Raw genomic sequence first — 21330 nt, 5'->3', positions numbered from 1 at the left:
AAGGAAGAGCCGCTGTCTAGCTGTCTTTGTGACCACACCAATATGGTGTGTTCAGCTCAGATCCTCACTGATATTTATACCCAGGAAACTGAAGCTCTTGACTCCACAGCTGCACTCCTGATGTAAATGGGTGCGTGTTCTTCTCCCTGCAGTCGCCTGTAATCCACTATCAGCTCCTTGGTCTTTGTTACAATGAGCCGCAGACTGTTATCCTGACACCAAGATGTCATTGTTGCCATCCCTGCTCTGTTGGCAGACTCATCACCATTCTTGATGCAGCAGATTATGGTGGTGTCATCAGCAAACTTGATGGTGTTGGAGTTAGTGGCTGCACAATCATGCGAACAGTGAGTACAGCAGGGGGCTTAACACACAACCCTGCACAAGTACTAGACTGGAGGAGGTGATGTTACCTAGCCGTACTGCCTGTTAAGAAGTTTAGTATCCAGCTGCACATGGAGGGACCGATGTGCAGGTCTTGCAGTTTCATGATGAGCCTAGATGGTATTATGGTGTTGAAGGCGGAGTTGAAGTCGATAAAGAGCATCCGTACTTATGTGTTGTTCTGATCCAAGTGTGAGAGAGAGCAGTATTTAAGGCCAAAGCTAAAGCATCATCTGTAGACCTGTTAGACCTATAAGCAAAGTGGAGTGGGTCTAATGCAGTAGACAGACAGGATGTCATGTTAAATGAACAAGAGAGATGTTTCCTGTTTATGACACTTCCATCTCCTCTTCCTATGTGGCTTCATCATCCTTGGACTCAACTAGGTTTGCTTATGCTGCCTCATCAGGACAACACTAGTCTCAGTCTCCTAAATAGTAATAATATCATATAATATTTATATACTGTAGCTAATCCTGACATCCTGTCTCAATGGATTCTGGTGAATACACACTGAATGTGAGAGCAAGGGGATTGGTGATACATGTTGTTAATATCTTACAGTAACAGATACAATGATGTGTCGGTATTCATGAAAGACCAACACTAAATATCCAGCAGAGGTGGAAAAGTCCAGCTTTAGAGAGTAGCCTACATATCTGTGCCAACCATTCATTCAAACCAGCTGATTCTAAAGAACACAAGTCTTCAGCCAGCTAGTGCAGCTAATTGATGAGATCCCCTGTGTTAAGTGCACAGGTAGAACCAAAACATGATTGGATTTTTACTTTCTGAAGCTTGAGTTTTCCACCTCTGATATCCAGTCATTCACCTCCTGGATTTGGACATGCTGGACCCTAGGGGCCACTGATCTGGAGTTGCTGCGGTTGGTCAGGTCTAGGTTCAGCAACACATTATGTGCCCAAAGAATGAGGTTAGCTATCTAAATATACTGAATGGATTTTTTCTTCCCTGATGGCACAGTCCCATTACCAATACAAGAGCTTGGCAAAAAACGAATGCAACGCTGGACAGAAATAAATGTTGTGACATAGCAGAAGTTTGTGGAAACGATGTCACAGCGAATGCATTCTGTAATCAAAGCTAAAGGCAGTCCAACAAAATTAGTGTCTGCCCTTTTTTTTGGCCCGGCTCTGCATCAGAATGCTAGTATTAATATGAAAATGATAATACTGAAAATGTGTTTATTGTGTTTCAATTAAATACTGGATCCATCAAAGACTGCAAATACCTCTTACAAAGGGCTGTCAGGAAATCGCAGCTTGGAAATCCAGTGGGAAAACCCTGGATGGAGATAAGATAAATGATGAGGTGCAATATGACTGTCTACGCAGTCAACAAGTACACCGCGAGGGATGTGTATGTGAGGAGTGGAACTGATCATTATGTGTTCATGTATAAGTATATATATATAATCTATACATGTATAATCTGTGGGTGAATTGTGTGGTTGTTGATGTGTGTCTGAACCAGTTGTTTCTCTTCTGAGTGGGATTACCATTGCTGCAACACACCATGAGTAGAGTAAAGCTAACCTGTCTCTCAACAGTTCACATATAACATGCACTCTGTTTGAAGGTCATATAGCCTCAATGAAGTTAAGAAGTTTAGTTACCTTGAGCCAAACATAAACTGGACCAGAAAATACACTGAGTGGCCTGGAAAGGTGAATGCATGCAGTCCCTGGAGTGATTGCAGTAAACTAATGGGTGAGATTGTAAATTCTTTCTGTATCAGATCAGCTGCAAAGGGATAAACAATGTTAAATGGTCGCTGATTCTTAAGTTACAACCCCAACAGATGAATTAATCAAATCAAACTGAATCTCAAAAGCCTTTTGGCCCTAACCCTAATCCTCCATTATAAAGTGCTCTAGAAAGCCAGAGTTCTCACCAGTTTTTGAATGAGATAGCACACTGAATGATATTTGCAAGTCACTATGACAGTTGTATGACGCAAATTGAACTTTCTCTTTTATGACTTCTGTCTCAAGACCATTATTCTCCCATATGAGTAAAGCTTATGCTTCAGCACATTCCTCCATGCCCTTCCATGACACATCATTTAGGAGAGATTTTGTGGAGGTTTTATATTGCTGGATTACCTCCATTGTGTGATACTAGAGGCTCAATGAACTTTTCACTCAACATGTCATACTCAACATTTTGCTCTCATTTGAATATAATACATTTCATGTTTTATGGCATTGTTAGCTTTATGTTTATTTATATGTATGTGAGGTGATATAACTGACATGCTTAACAGTATATGAAGACTATAATCATAGACTAGGCTTATTATAACCAAATTGCAACATCATTATCAACTGTGAAGATCATCAAAGCGTTATGGCTAGCACAGCAGGCTATGGAAACTTAAAAAAAAAAAAATTGCAAAATTGATTATGATCAGACACTAGGGTGAGGGGTGGTTATTTGCAGAATAGTTTTTTTTCTCACCATGTTTACTGTAATATCAGTGCAACATGGTCCAGCCACAAGCTATGTAGTTTGTGTTTGGAAATGGAATGATTGCAGGCCAGTGTCAAGCCTAATAAGCTACATAATTATCTCAAATGATATTCCCGCTTGTTCGTATTTAATACATTCATGAACATGTGTTCAATCTGTTTCCTATTTGTCATGTTTGCTTTTCCTATACCAGTGGTGGGACCAGACGAGGAACCCCAACCTGAATATAGCACTGTGATGATTCTGGCCATTGTCCTCGGACTACCCATGATTCTCTTGGTCTTCCTGCTTGTTTTCTGTAAGCTGCAGAGGTACAGTGAGGTATTACTCTCTTTCAGAGCAGGCGACCGATGAAGGATGATGTGGCCAATTTGATACCAATATCAAAGATTGTATTGTACAACTGCCTCTGAGAATTAGCATAATTTACTGCCCCATGAGGTTAACAAATGCACAACTAGCAATCCAGGAACAAATAAGGAAATGGTATCTTAAAAGGAAGTGCCAGAAAGAAAGGGAAAAGAAGCTGAGGGGGTCTGCATTGTGCGTGTGAGGTGGACGTATAATAAGCCATGACCATGTAAGGAGACTAATCATCTTTGGTATTGATGTTGCTAAGCATCATTATAGATATAGACTACTGTGTCGCCATAGCTAGCTGCTTAATCATATTCTGTGAATTTTGAAGGATGTGTGGCATGAGTGTGAGTCTTCGCCTTTTGAATGGGGAAGTGTGAAGCACTCTTTAAATATATTTTCTAGGGGCTGGCTGGTGATCTCTCTTAGGCTGGGCAAGTTAAACCCTGCTTGATCTGCCGGCGATTCGGATTTCACACTGCAGCTCAGCCTGGAAACCTGCAGATCTATCTCTCCTACTTCCTGTCCACATCTTCTGGGTCCAATCACAAACTAATCCAAAAGGTGCACCCGGATCATTGGTCTGAACCATTGAAAAATCAGAAGGACTGTCAACAAGACTATCCAAAAGTGTACAGACTACAGAGTCATTTGAACTCACTCCTCTTGTGAAGAAGAAATAAAGCGCAGTCTCCCCAGACTAAAGGCCCGTTCACACCAAGAACGATAACGATAACGATAACTATAACCATAACGATAAAAGCGTCCACACTGGCCAACGATAAGAAAAGTCTCTCCTCATGTTAATGAATGTGATGGCTAGAATATTATGGGTTCTGATTGGCTGTTAGCTTTTTATCGTTCTCAAAATCGCTCTGAAAGTGATCAACAACGATATCGTTCTTCATGTCGTTATCGTTAAAGTTTATGTGTGAACGTTGTCATTCATATTAACGAGAGCGATATTTATTTATAGTTATCGTTATCGTTATCGTTCTTGGTGTGAACGGCCCTTAAAGCCCGGCGCCCACCGGACACGCCGGTCAGCGGTGTTCGGCGGTCTGGGCTTGACGCGCAGGATTTTAGAATAGTTTTCTATCTCTGTGCGGCTGCTGCGCGGCCTACGTGTCCAGTGGGCTTTGCTCCATTGAAAACAATGGAGTTCTAATTGTTTTATTGTCGCGGCGCGCCGCGTACGTGTCCGGTGGGCGACGGCCTTAATGTTCAATCTTAAAAGATTGAGCTTAGTATGGTGATAGCCAGACTATATACATAAACATGTTTTTTTAATATCCTAAGCCTACTGTATGTTCTCTTTATAATAAAGAATAAAGTTATCATAATGTTTTTTTTTTTTTTTCTCGTGTGAGAACCCATCAGTCGCACATTTATTTGTCATCATGTAGGGCGGCTAAATAAACATGATGCCTGGAATGCAGAATGTGTTATGTTTTTATGTGTCAGATGGTGGGGGTACGCAAGCCGAGTCAGGATGTAGGTGGTGGTATGCATTAAAATAAATTTGGGAACCGCTGTCATAGACTATAGCAACAAGTGCCCATGTGTCTTCATGATTCAACATTTTCTTTCTGTAATTTTATCATGCCCTTTATGAAATAGGCTTACCATATTTTCCTGAAGGGCTGAATAATTTACAAATGTCTGTCTTCTTAGCAACAGACTGTTGGAAGTTGATGTAGAGTTTTGCGTATGAAAACACGGTTATGTGGGCCCATATGACAGACAATAATTCAGAACACTATTTGGTAACTTCCATAGACATTCGAAATGGGTTGGAATTATTGTTGAGAGCACCGAGGAGTCAGGTGTGAATGTAAAAAAAAAAAGTTACAATTTGGCCCTCAGAGTTCAGGTAATAGGTAATATTTAGCAGGATTTTGCTTAGGGCCCTATGGAGGTCTGAACCGGCACTGATGATGGTGACGTCTTTGTTCCCACCCGTCTGTGACACTTTTACCACCCCAAATCAAGTCTTGAGTTTGTTTATAGCACATTTCATACACAGAGGTCATTCAATGTGCTTTACATAAACAAAAAACAAACAGTAGCAGATAAAAGCATAGATGGGCAAAGAGTAGTAGTAATAATAATAATAATAATAATAATAATAATAAAATAGCATAATAAAAAATGAAAAGAAAGCATAAATCAAGGTAAAATCAATAAAGAATAATTAGCAAGAAAACATAAAAGACTTAAGGTGGAATAATTAAAAGACAAATACAGGTCTGTTCTTAACAGATAGACTTTGCCAGAGTCTAATTTAGCAAATCAGTGATAGTGATCCCTCTCAAACACCCCGAGCTGTTGCCACTCTTTGGAGATTCGTTGACGTATAGGCCCATATTGTGTGCACTTACTGGGGAGACCTTAATGCCCAGGGCCGATAGCTCAGCTGTCACTGACACTGACTACCACCCAACAAAACCCCAGGAGTGATGGGGAGCTGTGTGCGGTCGCACTGCTGGGATCTGGTGGACGCGTGCGCAGAGCTTCTGAACACCCAGGGGCCACCCGGGGCCACGGAGCCCGCGTCCACTCCCTGCGCCAGTCCTGCCCGGCCTTCCCCGTGTGCCCGCTGCTGCTGCTGCTGCGCCATCCACCAGCCACTCAATACTAAATCGTTATTTTGCAGCAGAAATCTACCAGATTTCAGCACTCTGTACCTTTTTCATGCGCCATGCTTTTCATAACCTGCATATCAAGTCATCAGTTGTGACCACGTCATACCAGGGCTGTGGTTACTGGGTGAAAGAGTGAGGGGCTGCGGTCGCAGACGTGATGAAAGTAGTCCTTTATTTAATTTTCCAGTGGCGTTGTCTTGGGGACTTTCCAGATTTATACTAAGTCTTATCTGGCAATGATACATCACTTTGAAATGTCAGAGAAGTAAACGTCATGTCCTGTCCTGTGCCGTGGGACACTAGTTTGTGCTCAGCTCAGATAAAATCATAGTGTTGCTACTCGACCAGCTGGCTGTGACAAGCATACACGTAAGACTGATCAGACAATACATGAAAACATACAGTGCAAGGCTGTGACAAACATACAGTATAAGACTAATACAATGCAAGGACGTGACAAACATATATGTAAGACCGATACAATGCAAGGGTGTGACAAACATGAAAGACTGATACAATGCAAGGTGTGAGTATATTGCCAAAAGTATTTACTCGCCTGCTTTGACTTATGAACTTCAGCCACATCCCATTCTTAATTCCATGGCTTAATCCCATTCTTTAATATGAATTCGGTCCACCCTTTGCAGCTACAGTATAACAGCTTCATATCTTTCATATCTCCTTCATATCTTGACCATTCTTTCAGAAGCGCATTTGTAAGGTCACACACTGATGTTGGACGAGGAGACTGGCTCTCAGTCTCCGCTCTAATTCATCCCAAAGGTGTTCTATTGGGTTGAGGTCAGGTCACTCCAAACTCTGTCATCCATGTCTTGGATTGTCAATCTAAATACTGATTGGAATCCTAAAGGTTTTTTGATAAGGGACACCCCCTTCCCAAACACATATGATCATAAAGTAGTAGCCTATGCATGAAGAGAGAGAGAGAGAAAAAACTAATGGAGGAGGTTATGTTTCCTGTTTATGACACCTCCACCTTCACCGCCCCCTACAGTATGTGACCTCATTAATGCCTTGGACTCAGCTATTTACTAATGCTGCCTCCTCATCAAGACAACATTGGGCCTCAGAATCTCCTAAAGGTAAGCTGTTTTCAAGTGTCTCCAGCAGTCAGCACAGTGTTTATTCAGGAGGCTCTGTGAAGATGTAATGATTGGGAAGATAGGGAAGGTTTTGTGTTCATAATTTTGAATTTGAAAGTTGAAGTATATGTATGGAGCACACCAGTGTGGACTCGAGTTTAATGACTTCAGACTTCCATGCCTTTGACTCGGACTGTAGGCTACCCCGTTGACTTGTAATGACTTCCGACATGGGTAACATTATTTGTATTTTAAAAACATAACTATTTTCTACCAACATCAGCAGCCTCAAGTTCAACGTTAACGTTACACCTGCAACTCAGCGTTATTTTGAAAGAAATGCAGGGTCTCCTTTATAAGAAAGGAAAGGGAATATGCCACCAAAAAATACCTTAATACTGTAATATTAGCGTAATTCTACGTGGGTACTGCTGCTAAATTCAATTGTTCAGATAACTTGCACTACGAACCAGCTGATGGTGTACAATGAAATCTGACTGTCTGCCTCGACCTGAAGCCTACCCTTTTATAATTCAGTTAATCAAACACAGGCATTGAAACGCACACTGCGCCGCGCAGCCAAGATAAGTCTATAACGTTTTACAAACGTTTAAAAAAATGTGATCGGCGAGGATTTAGCCTAACCCAAAGGTAGACGAGCGAAGAATGACGAATCTTGAAGTATTAACCTGTTGCGTCACAGATTAAGTAATATACCCAATGTGTGCACAGAGCTAAACTAAGAGCTAATAAAGTTAACATGGCAGCAACACGAACGTTAATAACCAGCCGAACTGTATTTACTGCGTTTTGATGTGCGCTAGTTTGCGTAAAATATGGAGACGTAAAATATGGACTTCTCCTGCCCGTTGCAGTGTGCGTTTCAATGCCTGTGTTTGATGAGCTGAATTCTAAAAAGAATGGGCTGGACCAGAGGATGCAAAATTCGCAACCCTGAAATTCAACCGATGTAGTGGTCAGTTGTGATCTACTAGAGACTCCTCAGGTTGTATCCATCAACTGGTTCGTGGCGCATACAGGTAGTGGTACTGGTAGGCTAATCGTGCAAGTTATTTATTTGAGTAGTGGTTCCATGCCCACGTGGTGTTATATTTTACCCTTTTTTTTCTTCTTCTTTTTTTGTGTGGCACATGCATGGCCCAGTGCATGTAGCCTACTACAGACCATTTTGACACTTAAAGGTAGGGTATGGAATTAGATTTGTTGGCCATTTTTGCAAAATCACTTGAAATCCTATTCCTAACCCACTTATAGCCACTAAGTTGGAAGCACTGAAATGGAAATTAAACACGTCAATCATCTGCGGAACGGGCAGGGCTCGAAAAACTCTAGCCAATAGTATTCCTCACCCCATACCATCATTTCACAGCTCGTTCGTCAATCTAACGTCTTCCTCTTCCTCCTCCCCACCGCGCGCGACCCTTTCGAAAGCTGGTGACCGCGAGTCAGTGCTGAAACGAAACCAACTGCCTGCTGCTGCACGTCCATGTTCCCCTCTTGTTGTACATGTATGTGTCACTTCATTTCTATACAAACTAAGGCAGCGGATACCTACGGACACTCAATCACCCACGCAATAAATAAGCTATGTAGCAAAAATTACATTTTACCGTGACACGAAGAGTGTTGTAAACATGAAATCGAAACTTAACAGCTTGGAGCTATAGGCGAACCAACGGGCCAGCACTAAACTCGGATATTTCAGGAGATAATCGCCCTGGTAAGAACAAACCAGATTCTGTTCAAATATACACACCTATGGCTACTGAACCATATGTACTACAACCCTTTGGAGGTGAATAAAGAATGTAATTGGGGAAGTTGATGTGAGTGATTGGAGACTAGAGCTCATAGTGCTGTAGACGCCAGGCTGGCATTTCATTTAGCTCTCGCGCTGCGCATTTGAATTGTCGCTCGTGCATGGAGGGCGGGACTTGAGGTTGTATATGTTCAAACTCTGCCGTCCGTTTTGCGAATCCCGTACCCAACCTTTAAATATGTCATGCATATTTGTATTTCTTCATCTCCAGTTTATATCAGAAAGGGACAAATCTGCAAGTGGCCACATCTGTTGAAGAAACCCCTTATCAAAAAGTTTTCTAGGATTCCCATCAGATTCCAATCAGATTTTGGAACCAATGGGATCCTATAGGATTAGGCGCGTTCAAGTTCAACTCCAAATGACCTCTTGCAGCAACGAGAGCTGCCGGTGACAGCAGGGGAGGGGATACAAACGCTGCTATGAAGTTGTACACTCTACTTACCGTGGTCTAGACTTGACCATGTGACGAAACATGAGGCTCGGACCCGCATGGACCCTTGTGGATATGAAGAGGCATCTAAACACTTACGTCAGGGATGTAAAAGCCAATTAGGGCAAAGACCTGACGTCATGAAGGCAGGGTCTAGACTCCGCAGCGCTCCGCAGTACCTAGAGGGCTGCTGCGCCGCTGCTCAGCAGCCGCCTTGCCAGGCCTTGCTCCCGCGATAAGTTGAGGCCATGTGATACCGACTGCCGAGTCGAAAACACACCTATCTAGACCATCGTGGACAGATTTTTAACCACGTGCATCTTGTGCTGCGCAGTTTTTGTGCTGCGCAGCCATCTTGAACGCGCCTATTGGGATCCTATGGGATTAACAATCCTATAGGATCCCAATTAGATTTGGGATATTTTGGCCGACCGGAGTGGATACTGTGATCTCCGGTAGGCTACGTGAAGGTGGCACACTTTGATTTTTGCGATGCAACTTGCCATTAAGTTAGTTAGCAAGTTAGCTCTGGGGTAGCAAAAATCAAAGTTTAATCGGAGTTCAAGGCCCTGTGTCCACCAATCGCGTTTTTTGCAATTGACAATTTTCAATGTAAAGTCTATGTAGCCCAGCGTTCACAGCGCTGAGTGCCCTCGGTGGAAAAAAGCGGCACTGACCGTTTTTTAACGCAGCCCTCAGAGCGCTCAAAGTTGAAATCTGTCCAACTTTTAGAACAGCGCTGGGCTCGTCAATGTCACTTCTCATTATAAACCGTCTCTGGTTTTGATAACATAGCAACAATAAACACTTGGCCTCAGCGTAAAAAACGCGATTGGTGGACACAGCACCTAACAGGTGCGATAATTGTAGGCTACCTGCAATCTCGTAGTTCCGCTAGAGGTGATCGCAAGCAAGTGCAAAAACAATGGGGGTCTATGGAGCTAGATAGCTACATTTGTCTCCTTTGCCTGATTGTCTTTGAGACAATGCGATTTGAACGTAGTTGTTGCAAGTTCAACATGGATTATAGGTTGAAAGTTGGATGAACGAGTTGGCCTACTTATGTAATTTCGATTTCTTACAGGTGGGTCGTTGTTGCCATAACATGCTAGCATTCTGCTAATTAATGATTTTACAAGATTAATACAAATAAGTGACTATAAAACAGAAAATACTCAGCCGGGTGTATTTTCTATGCCCCCCTTTTGAATGCTGCATTAAAATTTCTGGGCAAAAAAATGTTTGCAGTTCTTATTCTTACACTTGGCAGGGATTAAAAGATAACTGCCAAAGTCTGTTTAACATCCAAAGTCATTGTACTGTTCTATAGTTAATAACATAGAGTTACTAACATTACAGTGAACCGTTTGAGATGGGAAAGCAACAATAAATAGGCGATCAATTGTAAAACGACTTGTCGACAAAAACATTTGCCATCAACCAATTTTCATGGTTGGTTACGCTGATTAACTGTGCGTTTAGACCAAAAGCGAATAAAGTGTCAAAGCTGCTCAAGCCACTCAAAAGTAATCACTGTCAACATAATTGTATTCGCTCCTGACGCCCATGCTGCACATGACATGAAACATTTAAACATTCGATCTTGCATACCCAAAGGAGCCACGCGCTTGCAGTCTACATTCTGATTGGTTGCTGGTGATTTGCAGCCAAAACGCATCATAGCATTTGCATACATTTAAACTATCTTCAACTTTTTATGACACTTTGGACGCCCAAACTTGGATACTGGTTGTTTTGGAAGCTCTTGCCGCTCTTGATGGTACTTTTCATTGGAAATGCATTATTTCTGGCAGATTTGTTGCTTAGGCTATTCGCTTTTGGTCTGAACGCACATTGCGGCAGCACTAACAATTTGTCAAGGGAAAAAAAAAAAAACATTCAGTGCCTGAGGTGAACTCAAGCCTCTGCTCAGGAAACCACCTTGGTCATGGTCTCCGCTGCTTCCATCAGCTCTAACTGCCTCTCTGACAAATGTCACGCACTGTAGGCTATGTTTTTTTGCATGTTGCATAGGCCTATGTGGCCCGACAGATATCAAGTACATCATCCTCAGACTGTTTACAGGTTACTATTAGACTAGATTCGATTCGATTAGATCAGCTAATAATCCTGACAGCGTGACAGCAGCTTCAAGACATACACAACACCACATGTTGACAAAATATTATGTTGCGGCTTCTGAGCCGGCCGTAACATAATTTGGGGGCTCGTCCGGGGTCTCCATATTATGTTACGACCGGCTCAGTAGCCGCAACATAATGTGGAGACGGACATCAGGGTTTATCAAAAATATAAACTTTTATTGCAATAAATAAATATTCACTCTAAAATCTAGGGGTTTAATATAGAAAGAGGACACACACCCACAAGCATGGCTTGCTCTGGTGTGGACAAAAATGCCAACCCCTGAAGGCCAACTCAGGAGCTTCTTATGCACACCTTCAGGTGTACACAATTAGGCTGATTTGCCCATTCACCACCCAAAAGCTGCTGCACTGTCACTGCAGGGCCAGTGGGGGTGCAGAGGGGCGTAACACCAGGGTTAATATTGACAAAAATCGTGTTTCCCGAGAAGAGTAACATTTTGTATGATTTTGTATAGGAAATATAGCTCTCCGTGCCTTCTACAGGTTGAAACATGCCATGGCATCTTGGTCCAAAATGCTGACGTAGTCCTGCACTTCTCTGGCGACTCTTCGTCATCGGGTCGTTACAAATTAGGAATGAAACGCCCCAACACCTGCTGCCCTGATTACCTGTGATAAGCCATGTCTGCAGCAGTCAATCCCAGATTGACACAAAATCACCATGGTTTGCGTGTGCCCCTCCCTTCCAAATTTCTGAAGGTCCCGCCCATTTTGAAAGCCTTTTTCAGAAATGTGAAGTGGGTGGAGTTATGTTGTGCAGTTACACTTTAATGTTCTGGTCCCTGCCACCTGCTGGACTGTCTCAAGTTCAGACCCTACCACTGAGCTGGCCTTCTTGAGGAGCTTGTCCACTCTGTTTCTGTCTGCTGTGCAGACTCCCTCTCCCCAAAGGCACAGCAAAAAAGAGAGCACTGGCCACCACTGTGTGATAGCCACTGCAGAGAAAGGGTTGGCAGGTATCAAATGTCCTTCGCCTCCTCAAAAAATAGAGTCGGCTTTGCCCCTTACGGTATACCACCTCCATATGACTCTTCCAGTCCAGTTTGCTGTCAAGCTGCACACCTGTGGTTGGCAACTAGCTCCACCTCGGTGCCCCTGATGGTGACTGGTGTTGATTGGGTCCTTCTCCTCCCCTCCTGAATGAGGCTGCATTTGCACTGGCAGGCCTTGATGCGCAGTACTGCTTTTTTTCTGGAGTGGCCCATATCAGACATGCTTGTTTCATGTTCACTAATTTGCTTAATACTAATTTGCACACACTTGTAATACTGGGCAATTTCTGTGGCTAGTTGTTTACTTTAGGGGTATTCACACCTGCCTTGTTTAGTCCGATTAAAACGAACTCAAGTTCGTTTCTTGCTTGGTTCGGACCTTTTTGACTGGTGTGAATACAATCACTCGAACTCTAGTGCGGACCAAACAAGCGGACCGAGACCCAGCTGAGGAGGTGGTCTCGGAGCGGTCCCTATCGAACCCTGGTGCGGTTCGTTTATGGTGTGAAAGCAGACCGACCTCGATCCGACCCAGTTACAGAAATCTACCTTTTTTGGATTTGACGAGCTCCCGTACTTTTTGCGCATTATAGGAAATGTAGGATAGCTCCGTGACGCACAACAGCTGTAAGCAGCAGTGGGCTAACGCTTTTTTGCCAACAATAATTTGATTTTGCATCTCCTACCCGTTCCGTCTTCCGTAGGCCTGCTGTTAGCATGTTGGACACACATGAGAGCTCTTCTCAGCTGTTTTGTTGCACGTCTTCGTCGTTGCAAAATTACGAGCATGATATTGTTAAACTTGCATCAAACGGTCTTGACGCTCAAGCACTTCTGCAAAGCTGTAACTGTATAAACTATATTGCTAGGATAATAACGAGTACAGTATGCAAACATAGTATTTACGTGGGCCAACTTTGACTTTGGCTTCCTATTCTTCACCCCACCTACACGTTTACCAGCCAATGGTTGAACGACCTTAGCACATGTGCTTTTGTTTATAAATTCTGGTCCGGTTGCAATTAATCACGGTGTGAAAGCGAACCGCACTAAAAAAGAAAAAAAGAAAAAAAAAATGGTCCGGACCAAATAAGTGAACTAACGGACCTTCCTGGTGTGAATACGCCCTTAGATTTCCATGAATGTAATTACATGTAACATGCCATATACAGTAATTGCAAAAGGTAGCCTAAAAGATAATGATGTGCAAGTTGAAAATGAAAATGATTTGGCAGTTGCATTGACATTTGACTCATAATCCATTTTCAGACAGGTTTTCCGCACATTCTGCAATAATTGCTTGCTGCATTTCTGACGGTCGCAGACATTCAGACATGAAGCATATATGCGAAATGTATACGGCCACCTGTTGTTCACATCTAATGTAGAATTCCGTCAATTGGGCTTTGGTTCGCTAGGCGGATAATGACGTCTAATAAATGCGGCCATGCTGTCAGCTGTGCATGCCTGACAGCGGAAGAGTGTAGTTTTTACACCGGGGTTGCCTCTCATTCGGTCTTTTACACCCTCCCTTCCTTCCTCGATCCTTGTCCTCACTGATCTAGATAAAGAATGATGGGGCGGCGATTGCATTCACATAGCAGCTGTGGCAGCAACATTACGGAAACATGACTAGGTCGGCTGCAGGAAAAGTTCTGGTAGTAGATATACGGACATGAATTCAGACAGCACAACAAAAAAAACCCTGCCGTAAAAAGTCTGTGAACATTGCGGAAAATACACGTCTTTCTGAAAGCGGCTATAGTCAGAGATAATCAGAGATTTGAGACAGTTCTTTCATCACAGTTTTATTAACACAATACAAACACATGACCATCAATTCCGGGCTGGCCCCAGCACTTATGCCCCAATACTGCACATATACTTTAGGCTGTTGTAGCACTTGTATTGGACCAGTGAAAGCTGGTTCTAGATTCCTGAGCTGTGTAATAAGTACAATCTGAGATATGGCAAACCAGAGATATGGCAAACTATATGCACTTTATGTTGTACAGATACAGATCCTGTCTACACTGCACTATAATTCTTGTCCTATCTATGTAACACCTGTCTTTGTCACATTGCACTTTCTGCTTTTTTGCACTTCTGGTTCGATCAATCTGCATTTAGTTGTCTTTGTACTTGTACTCTGCACCATAACAATAAAGTTGAATCTAATCCAAGGTATGAGGTATGACATTTACAGCCTTCTATTGACAGAGTCTGTGGGATGCGGTGATATTAATGATAGTGAAGAGGAACAGTAAATGTTAAGCTGATGTGCTACTGAGATGTGTATCACATTTCTGTGGTGTGGACCCTTATTGTGAGTCACATGCTTTTCAAGTGACTTCCTGCTCATGCTATCCCCAGTGTATCTCCTGTGTAAGTGTTAAGTCTAAATGGCCTATTTCTGCAGGACAGCAGTGCTCTGGAGAGAAAGGTTCTGAGGTCAACGCCACATTAATGTCCCTCAGGTCAGCTACGCTCCAGCTCTGGGCCCTCTTGCTGGGGTTACTGGGGAGCACCATGTACATCCAGGCAGAAGACTCAGATGCAGGTCTGTTAGATACTTACTTTCAGTGAAACAGGTATTTCTTTGCCAGGTTCCAATGGAAGATCCTATAGTGATTAATTTGCAACTTTCCAAATGAGGTTGTAAGGTTCTGGACAGAATGTCTTTTAAAATCCATTCAGCCGTATATCACAGTTTTCTGTTTTCACAGAGTTTACTTATTTTTGTGTAGCCATGAGCCAATCTTAAGCTAATTATTCTTATTCAGGTGTTACAGAACTTTCATGGTCACAAATAGAAAAAACAACGATTTAATTTGTTTGTTTGTTCTTAAAATAACGTAGAATGGAGCAAAGCCACCTTATGTCTGTTGTTTGTTTTGAATGCTTATTGATGCATCTCAGAATTAAGTAATGTCCCCCACATCCAGTGTGTGTGAACATATTTCAATGAATTTATTAAATGTAGTTGGATACTATGAACGCATCTCTCTTATAGCCACAATACAGTCATTTTAGCAACTAGTGGGCTAGACAGGAAGACCGAGATAGATATTTATCAATACAGTATAGACAGCCCTGCTACATGTGAAAGGGGGGACTGTATAATACTACTACTGATTATTTTGTGGAAATCTATTGAGTGTTAAATATTTGTATGAGTGAGAGTATTTTAACAAATTGTTTTACTAGTTCGCCCACTGGATTGCTTAGACTGAGTGCAGAGAACAACAAGTTTGAGTAGCTGGCCATGGTCCTGGGATACCAATAGCACAGATCACGTTCAGTGATGGCCGCTAACACCCCCTATGGATGAGGGGTCAATTAGCTCAGAGCTGATAGTGAAATGGAGGAGAGGGGAGGAGGTGGGAGGCTTTGCAACTCTAGCATGATGCACAGTAAATGGTAGTAAGGAGGGTTTTTTTTACGGAAGTGGGGGAGTGATCGTGTCTGTCAATTAACCCTATGGGCTCCTCCCGAACTTTGATTAGAAAACATCATTTAGTCAGACATTTGCTAGCCTATATATTACCCACTTGTTTAAACCAATTTTTGGTTTAAACAGTGGGATTCGGGTTTTTCCCTTCCCTTCATCTAAGTTGTACTGATTACAGATACATGTCTGCCTATTCCATCTCCAAGCGAACCTTCCGATACAAATTACAAGGCTCTGCGGAATTTAGAAGAACAATGTGAAAACAAGGGTCTTCAGGATGGACAGGTATGGTACAATTCCAACCTCAAAATATTTTCTGTCAAAAGAGATGACCACTTAGAGGATGAGACGACCATTTAGAGGATCTGTGTGTGTTCCAGAGTAGTGCAGTCATGCTATTTCTGAGGAACTGCAGTGGACAGATGGAACATGGCAGAAGTGAATATGTAGATGTGGAACATCTGGAAGAGAGAGCTGAGGATGTGGCATCCTTATACAGTGGTCTTCACCTTCCTGCCAGTAGGTTGCTCTTTGGTCCTGGATTTCTCTTCTCTGCTCTTGCTTCCTCTTATAGGGCATGATTTAGTAAACATATATAACAGCTGACATTTTGGGCCTGTTCTCAGTCCTTTTACACCTATTTCTTTCACAGGGTAGCAATGAGTAATATATATATTTTTATTGCATTTTGTATTGCGTTTTTTTTTGTCTTTGATTTTGTTTTTTTGTTTTTTCTCCTAGGTGTTGGTGGCGGTTTTTTTCTGAATATATCTTGTTTGCTAGAGTCTCAGAATGAGTTGAACTGCAGCTGGGATGCAACAGTCATCCCTGATGATGCTCAGTATTCCACCTCTGGTTTGTAAGGATGCAACACTTCTCGTAGTTTATTGTTATTATAGATAGTTGCTAGTTGTTTTAATTTTTTTTCCTTTCTGGAGATTGTACCGTATTTTCCGGACTATAAGTCGCACTTTTTTCATAGTTTGGCTGGCGCGACTTATATATGAAATATAACATGTTTTTGAATAATTCCAAAATGAAAGAGGAGTAACTGTCATTACATTACTGTCTACAGCTACAGATAGGTGGCCATTCACACCTTCTCATCATTACATGTAATATTAAAATGTTGGCCTCTGTGTCTAGTTACAGCCTCTGTCTGTTCCTGGTCTTGGATTTTGTGAATACATTTCTGAATAAATGCGACTTATAGTCAGGTGCGACTTATATATGGCATTTTCCTCTTCATGAGGCATTTTTTGACTGGTGCGACTTATACTCCGGTGCGACTTATTCTCCGGAAAATATGGTTAGATTTACATTGGCTAACTAAAAACAGACAAAAGCTGGAATGGTTTCCCCACTTGAAAGACAAAAACTAAATCCAAATCACTGTTATTTTGATGGCACATTAACAAGTAAGGACATGAAACATGATGCTATTATCATGGAACTGGATGATACATCAACTGCTTTTCAGAATTATATGAGACAAAAACTCATTGTTGCAGTAGGTGGTTTTGAACTTTTTACATTTATTTATTTATGTTGTATTTTTACTATGTTTTGTTGTATGCTTTTGTAGACTCTGTGGCATGCAGGAGAACATGGTGGGGTCCTGGAACTGTACTACATACCGCCTGGGAAACCTCACAGGATGTCAGGGGAAAACAAAGGATGTCAGGGTCACTGAAGATCAAGACCAAGACCATTTCCAAATAATTATACGTGTCAATGTGTCTCTCAGTGGATTCTGGTATATCCACACTGAAACATTTGAGAGCGAGATTATTGGTGAGACATGTTGTTAATATCTTAACTGAAACAATGATGTCCCTGGAAGATATAAGAGAGTAACAGTCACAGTTATAGTATAGTGAAAACATTTAAACTTTTCAAGTGTCATAAAAACGTTTCATATTCAGTCATATCAAAATGCTATCAATATATTAATATATCATACATGGCAAGTATACTGAAAATGTGTTTCATGTGTTTCGTAGAAAAACCGGATCCACCAAAGATTGCAAATGCCTCTTTCAAAGGGCTGTCAGGAAATTGCAGCTTGGAAATCCAGTGGGTTGAAGCATTGACACCCCATTGCCTCATCCATGAGATCAAGATATATGATGAGGTAGGCCTATGTAACATGCATTCAGGACTGTCCAAGCATTCAGTAAGCACACCCTGTGGGACGTGTATGTGAGGAATGAAACTGATAATTATACATGTATAAGTATATATATATAATCTGTGGGTGAGTTGTATGTGTGGCTGTTGATGTGTTGATGTGTATGTCTGAACCAGTGGTTTCTCTTCTGAGTGGGATTACCACTGCAACAACACACCATATGAGTAGGGTAAAGCTAACCTGTCTCTCAACAGTTCACATATAACATGTATGCTGTTTATATTTACATGTATATTTGTAAAGGTTATAACCCTCAACATAATCCTCAAAGGAGTTAAGAAGTTTAGTCACCTTGAGCCAAACATAGACCGGACCAGAAAATACACTGTATGGATGAGAGTGGCCTCGTTATGCACGATGGGTGAAAAATCCGGTCCCTGGAGTGATTGGACTAAACCAATGGGTGAGATTGTGAATGCTTTCTGGACATTTGTTTCAGATCAGCTACAAAGGGCTGCAGTTTTTTAGGCTGGTCCTACCATACTCTCGTACATTCATAATGTACAGAGAATCTGGCCACTTTCCATCGCCAAACATGAACTTCCTTGAATGTGGATACTCTGTTGATGTTTAAAACTATTGGATCTGCCAAGAGCCACTCAGATCTGCCATTACCAATCGCTAACATTTGGTTGTGATGTGAATTGCTCAAACTATAGTGCATGACTAGCCTGGCAAGCCAAACTACACAGAAATGTATAGTCTGGGGTCGGACCATTCACAGAGTTGAAGCCTGTGGGTGGGATGAACAGTTGTCTTTCAAACTGCTTCTGCACGTAATAGGCCAGCATTTGTGACCAATCGTAGCCGGTCGGCAAAACGGCAACAGGGCTGCCAAGTTTCAGAAAATTGCAAGCGACAGTGAGATGCGTTCGTCGAACATTTGTTTGACTGTCTGTCACACTCAAAGCGTGACACTTGGCAGCTCCGATTAGATTCGCTATTTCAAGTGTGAACTTACCAAGACAGACGCAAATAGATGTTATGTTACACAGCTCTGCAACAAGTATAGGACAATGATAGACGTAGCAGCCTTAACATTAACTTGGAAACTCAAAGAGAAACAGCGAATCAACAGTGAAGAAAATCTAGCAAGCAGGAGAACGTTTTAAATCTAATTATCGGAGTCGGCGCTGTTGTGTGTGAAAGATAAGTTAGATGCCAAGACCCGCCTTTCGTTGCTTCTGATTTGTTTATTGCGTGATGCCTTCGGGCTCAAGGACTCCGTATACAGATAGAGCGTTCTGATTGGTCAGGCCGATCTGCAGCCTGGCGCAGTCTTGGCCTCAACGGTGCGACCCTAGACCATCCCGCTAGGCAAAAATATTTTTGGCCGCTAGGGTGCGTCTAGATTTCTAGGCTAGTGCATGACCACAACGTCATCGTTCTCAGCTACTCCCTCTGTTCGCTGATTGGACCTGCACATTTTTGTCATTAGAAACCCCGGGAATATACCGCAGACCCAGATGACGTACAGTAGGCCTACTGAAGGGAAATGAAAACGGATCAATTAACCAATTAACCAATTAACCCATTTTTTTTTGTTTTGTTTTGTTAAATGGTTAGTATTCTTCCATAAGAGCAATGCTTAGCTTCGGCACATTCATCCCATGACACATCGTTTAGGAGAAGTTTTGTGGAGGTTCTATAATGTTAAAATGATGAATCAGTAAATAATCAGTTGATCATTTTATAATTAAGCAATAAGCCCCGAGAGACCGTTCTATATCGTGAATATAGCACATCTGAGGGATGTTGTTAGACACGAAGCGAGGGAGTGAAGCTGAGTGCTGTTAAACAACCCTCAGCTGAGCTCTGCTTTTATTAAACGGCTATACCACATAGGACATTAAAAATTAGTACGAAATAAACAAATGATATTTTATAGCAATTTCATTTCCAAATGTCCATTCTTCCACGGAGTCCCCATAGAATAGTTCCACGGCTAGTAGATTCTCATCCGAATTGTTGCTCAGCAACTGTTACTTTGTATCAAGTTAGGCCTATGCATTCTAAGAGCATTAACGAAATGTGGTCTCAGCCAAATTATTATATAATATAAAATATAGCCTAACTTCTGATGAAGTATAGTTATTATATTCCTGGTTGTCCGTAACCTCCATATCAGTATTTAATGTATTCATGAACATGTCTTTAATCTGTTTCCTATTTGTCATGTTTGCTTCTCCTACCAGTGGTGGGACCAGACAAGGAACCTCAACCTGAATATAGCACCGTGATGATTCTGGCCATTGTCCTCGGACTACCCATGATTCTCTTGGTCTTCCTGCTTGTTTTCTGTAAACTGCAGAGGTACAGTGAGGTATTACTGTCTTTCAGAGCAGGCGACCGATGAAGGATGATGTGGCCAATTTGATACCAGCACTAAACTCATTATGGCCAGATACAGTTGCACAAAATAAACAATTGCACTGGAGTTTATATGTATCAACATAAATATATATATATTAAATATATATTATATGTTGACATGAGGTATCTGATGATGCTTTTGTGTGGAGTTCATACAATACTGCAGTATTTATCATGAAATTGTATTTTATTTCTAGGATTGTATGTCAACCAATTCCAAGACCTGCCAATCGAGTCAAAATTATTCTGGAGAAAGATTATGGCATCCAGGTAAAGATATGCGATGTACAGTATGATGTCAAAAATTGTGCTGTACAACTTCCTCTGAGAATCATTTGCTCGCCCATGAGTTCAACAGATTCACAAAAATAGTTATCCAGGAGTAATAAGGTAATGGTGTCTTAAAATGCTTTCCTGTTCTCACACAGTCAGAGCCGGAAAAACAAGCTGAGGAGTTCTTCATTGAGCATGTGACTGAAATGGATGTAAAATAAGCTGACATCTGAAGGAGGGAAAATGTACACACAACACCAAATAACTCCAATAACATGCAAGGAAATTAATCATTGTTGGTATTGATGTTGCTAAACATGGATGGATAGACCAGGTTGAAATGACAAAAATGTGCCTAAATAAGAAAAAATCGAGTAGCCGAAATGTTGGCAATTAAGGGTACATTTTATGCTGAATCTATTTTTGCTGTTTGTCAAGCTGTATCTCTTATGTGAAACCAAAGATTGGTGGAGCAAGATACTTCGTCATAGTTCGTGTCTATGCAAAATGGGGATTGAGACCTCTGCATAAAGAGGCGTGTCATTTGAGGTTCATGAAGGGTTTGTGGACCCCCCCCCCCCCACGTGCAATTTGGATTCCAGGAAGTGGCTTCTGATGAAGTGATGAA

At 41.9% G+C, this 21330-nt stretch overlaps 1 protein-coding gene across 1 annotated transcript; it reads left to right on the top strand.

Annotated features, from left to right (window-relative positions):
- The first annotated feature begins 14843 nt into the window (after positions 1-14843).
- LOC134092395 (uncharacterized) lies at positions 14844-21092 on the top strand. The gene is made up of 10 exons (XM_062545224.1): positions 14844-14974; positions 16044-16150; positions 16246-16384; positions 16607-16724; positions 17451-17659; positions 17869-17999; positions 18300-18459; positions 20252-20369; positions 20627-20699; positions 20858-21092. Exons 1-10 carry the CDS (start codon positions 14881-14883, stop codon positions 20921-20923), a joined length of 1215 nt encoding a protein of 404 aa, XP_062401208.1. The 5' UTR covers positions 14844-14880; the 3' UTR covers positions 20924-21092.
- Positions 21093-21330: the final 238 nt, after the last annotated feature.

Source organism: Sardina pilchardus, chromosome 9, assembly GCF_963854185.1.
Source record: "Sardina pilchardus chromosome 9, fSarPil1.1, whole genome shotgun sequence".
Classification (NCBI taxonomy): Eukaryota; Metazoa; Chordata; class Actinopteri; order Clupeiformes; family Clupeidae; genus Sardina; species Sardina pilchardus.
This window is presented reverse-complemented; position numbering and strand designations above follow the sequence as displayed.

Excerpts from the sequence above, each read along its gene's own strand:
- LOC134092395 (XM_062545224.1), top strand. The coding sequence starts at position 14,881 with ATGTCCCTCAGGTCAGCTACGCTCCAGCTCTGGGCCCTCTTGCTGGGG. Across the intron at positions 16,151-16,245 it reads AGGGTCTTCAGGATGGACAG|AGTAGTGCAGTCATGCTATT; the intron begins GTATGGTACAAT and ends TGTGTGTTCCAG. Across the intron at positions 18,000-18,299 it reads AGATCAAGATATATGATGAG|GTTATAACCCTCAACATAAT; the intron begins GTAGGCCTATGT and ends ATATTTGTAAAG.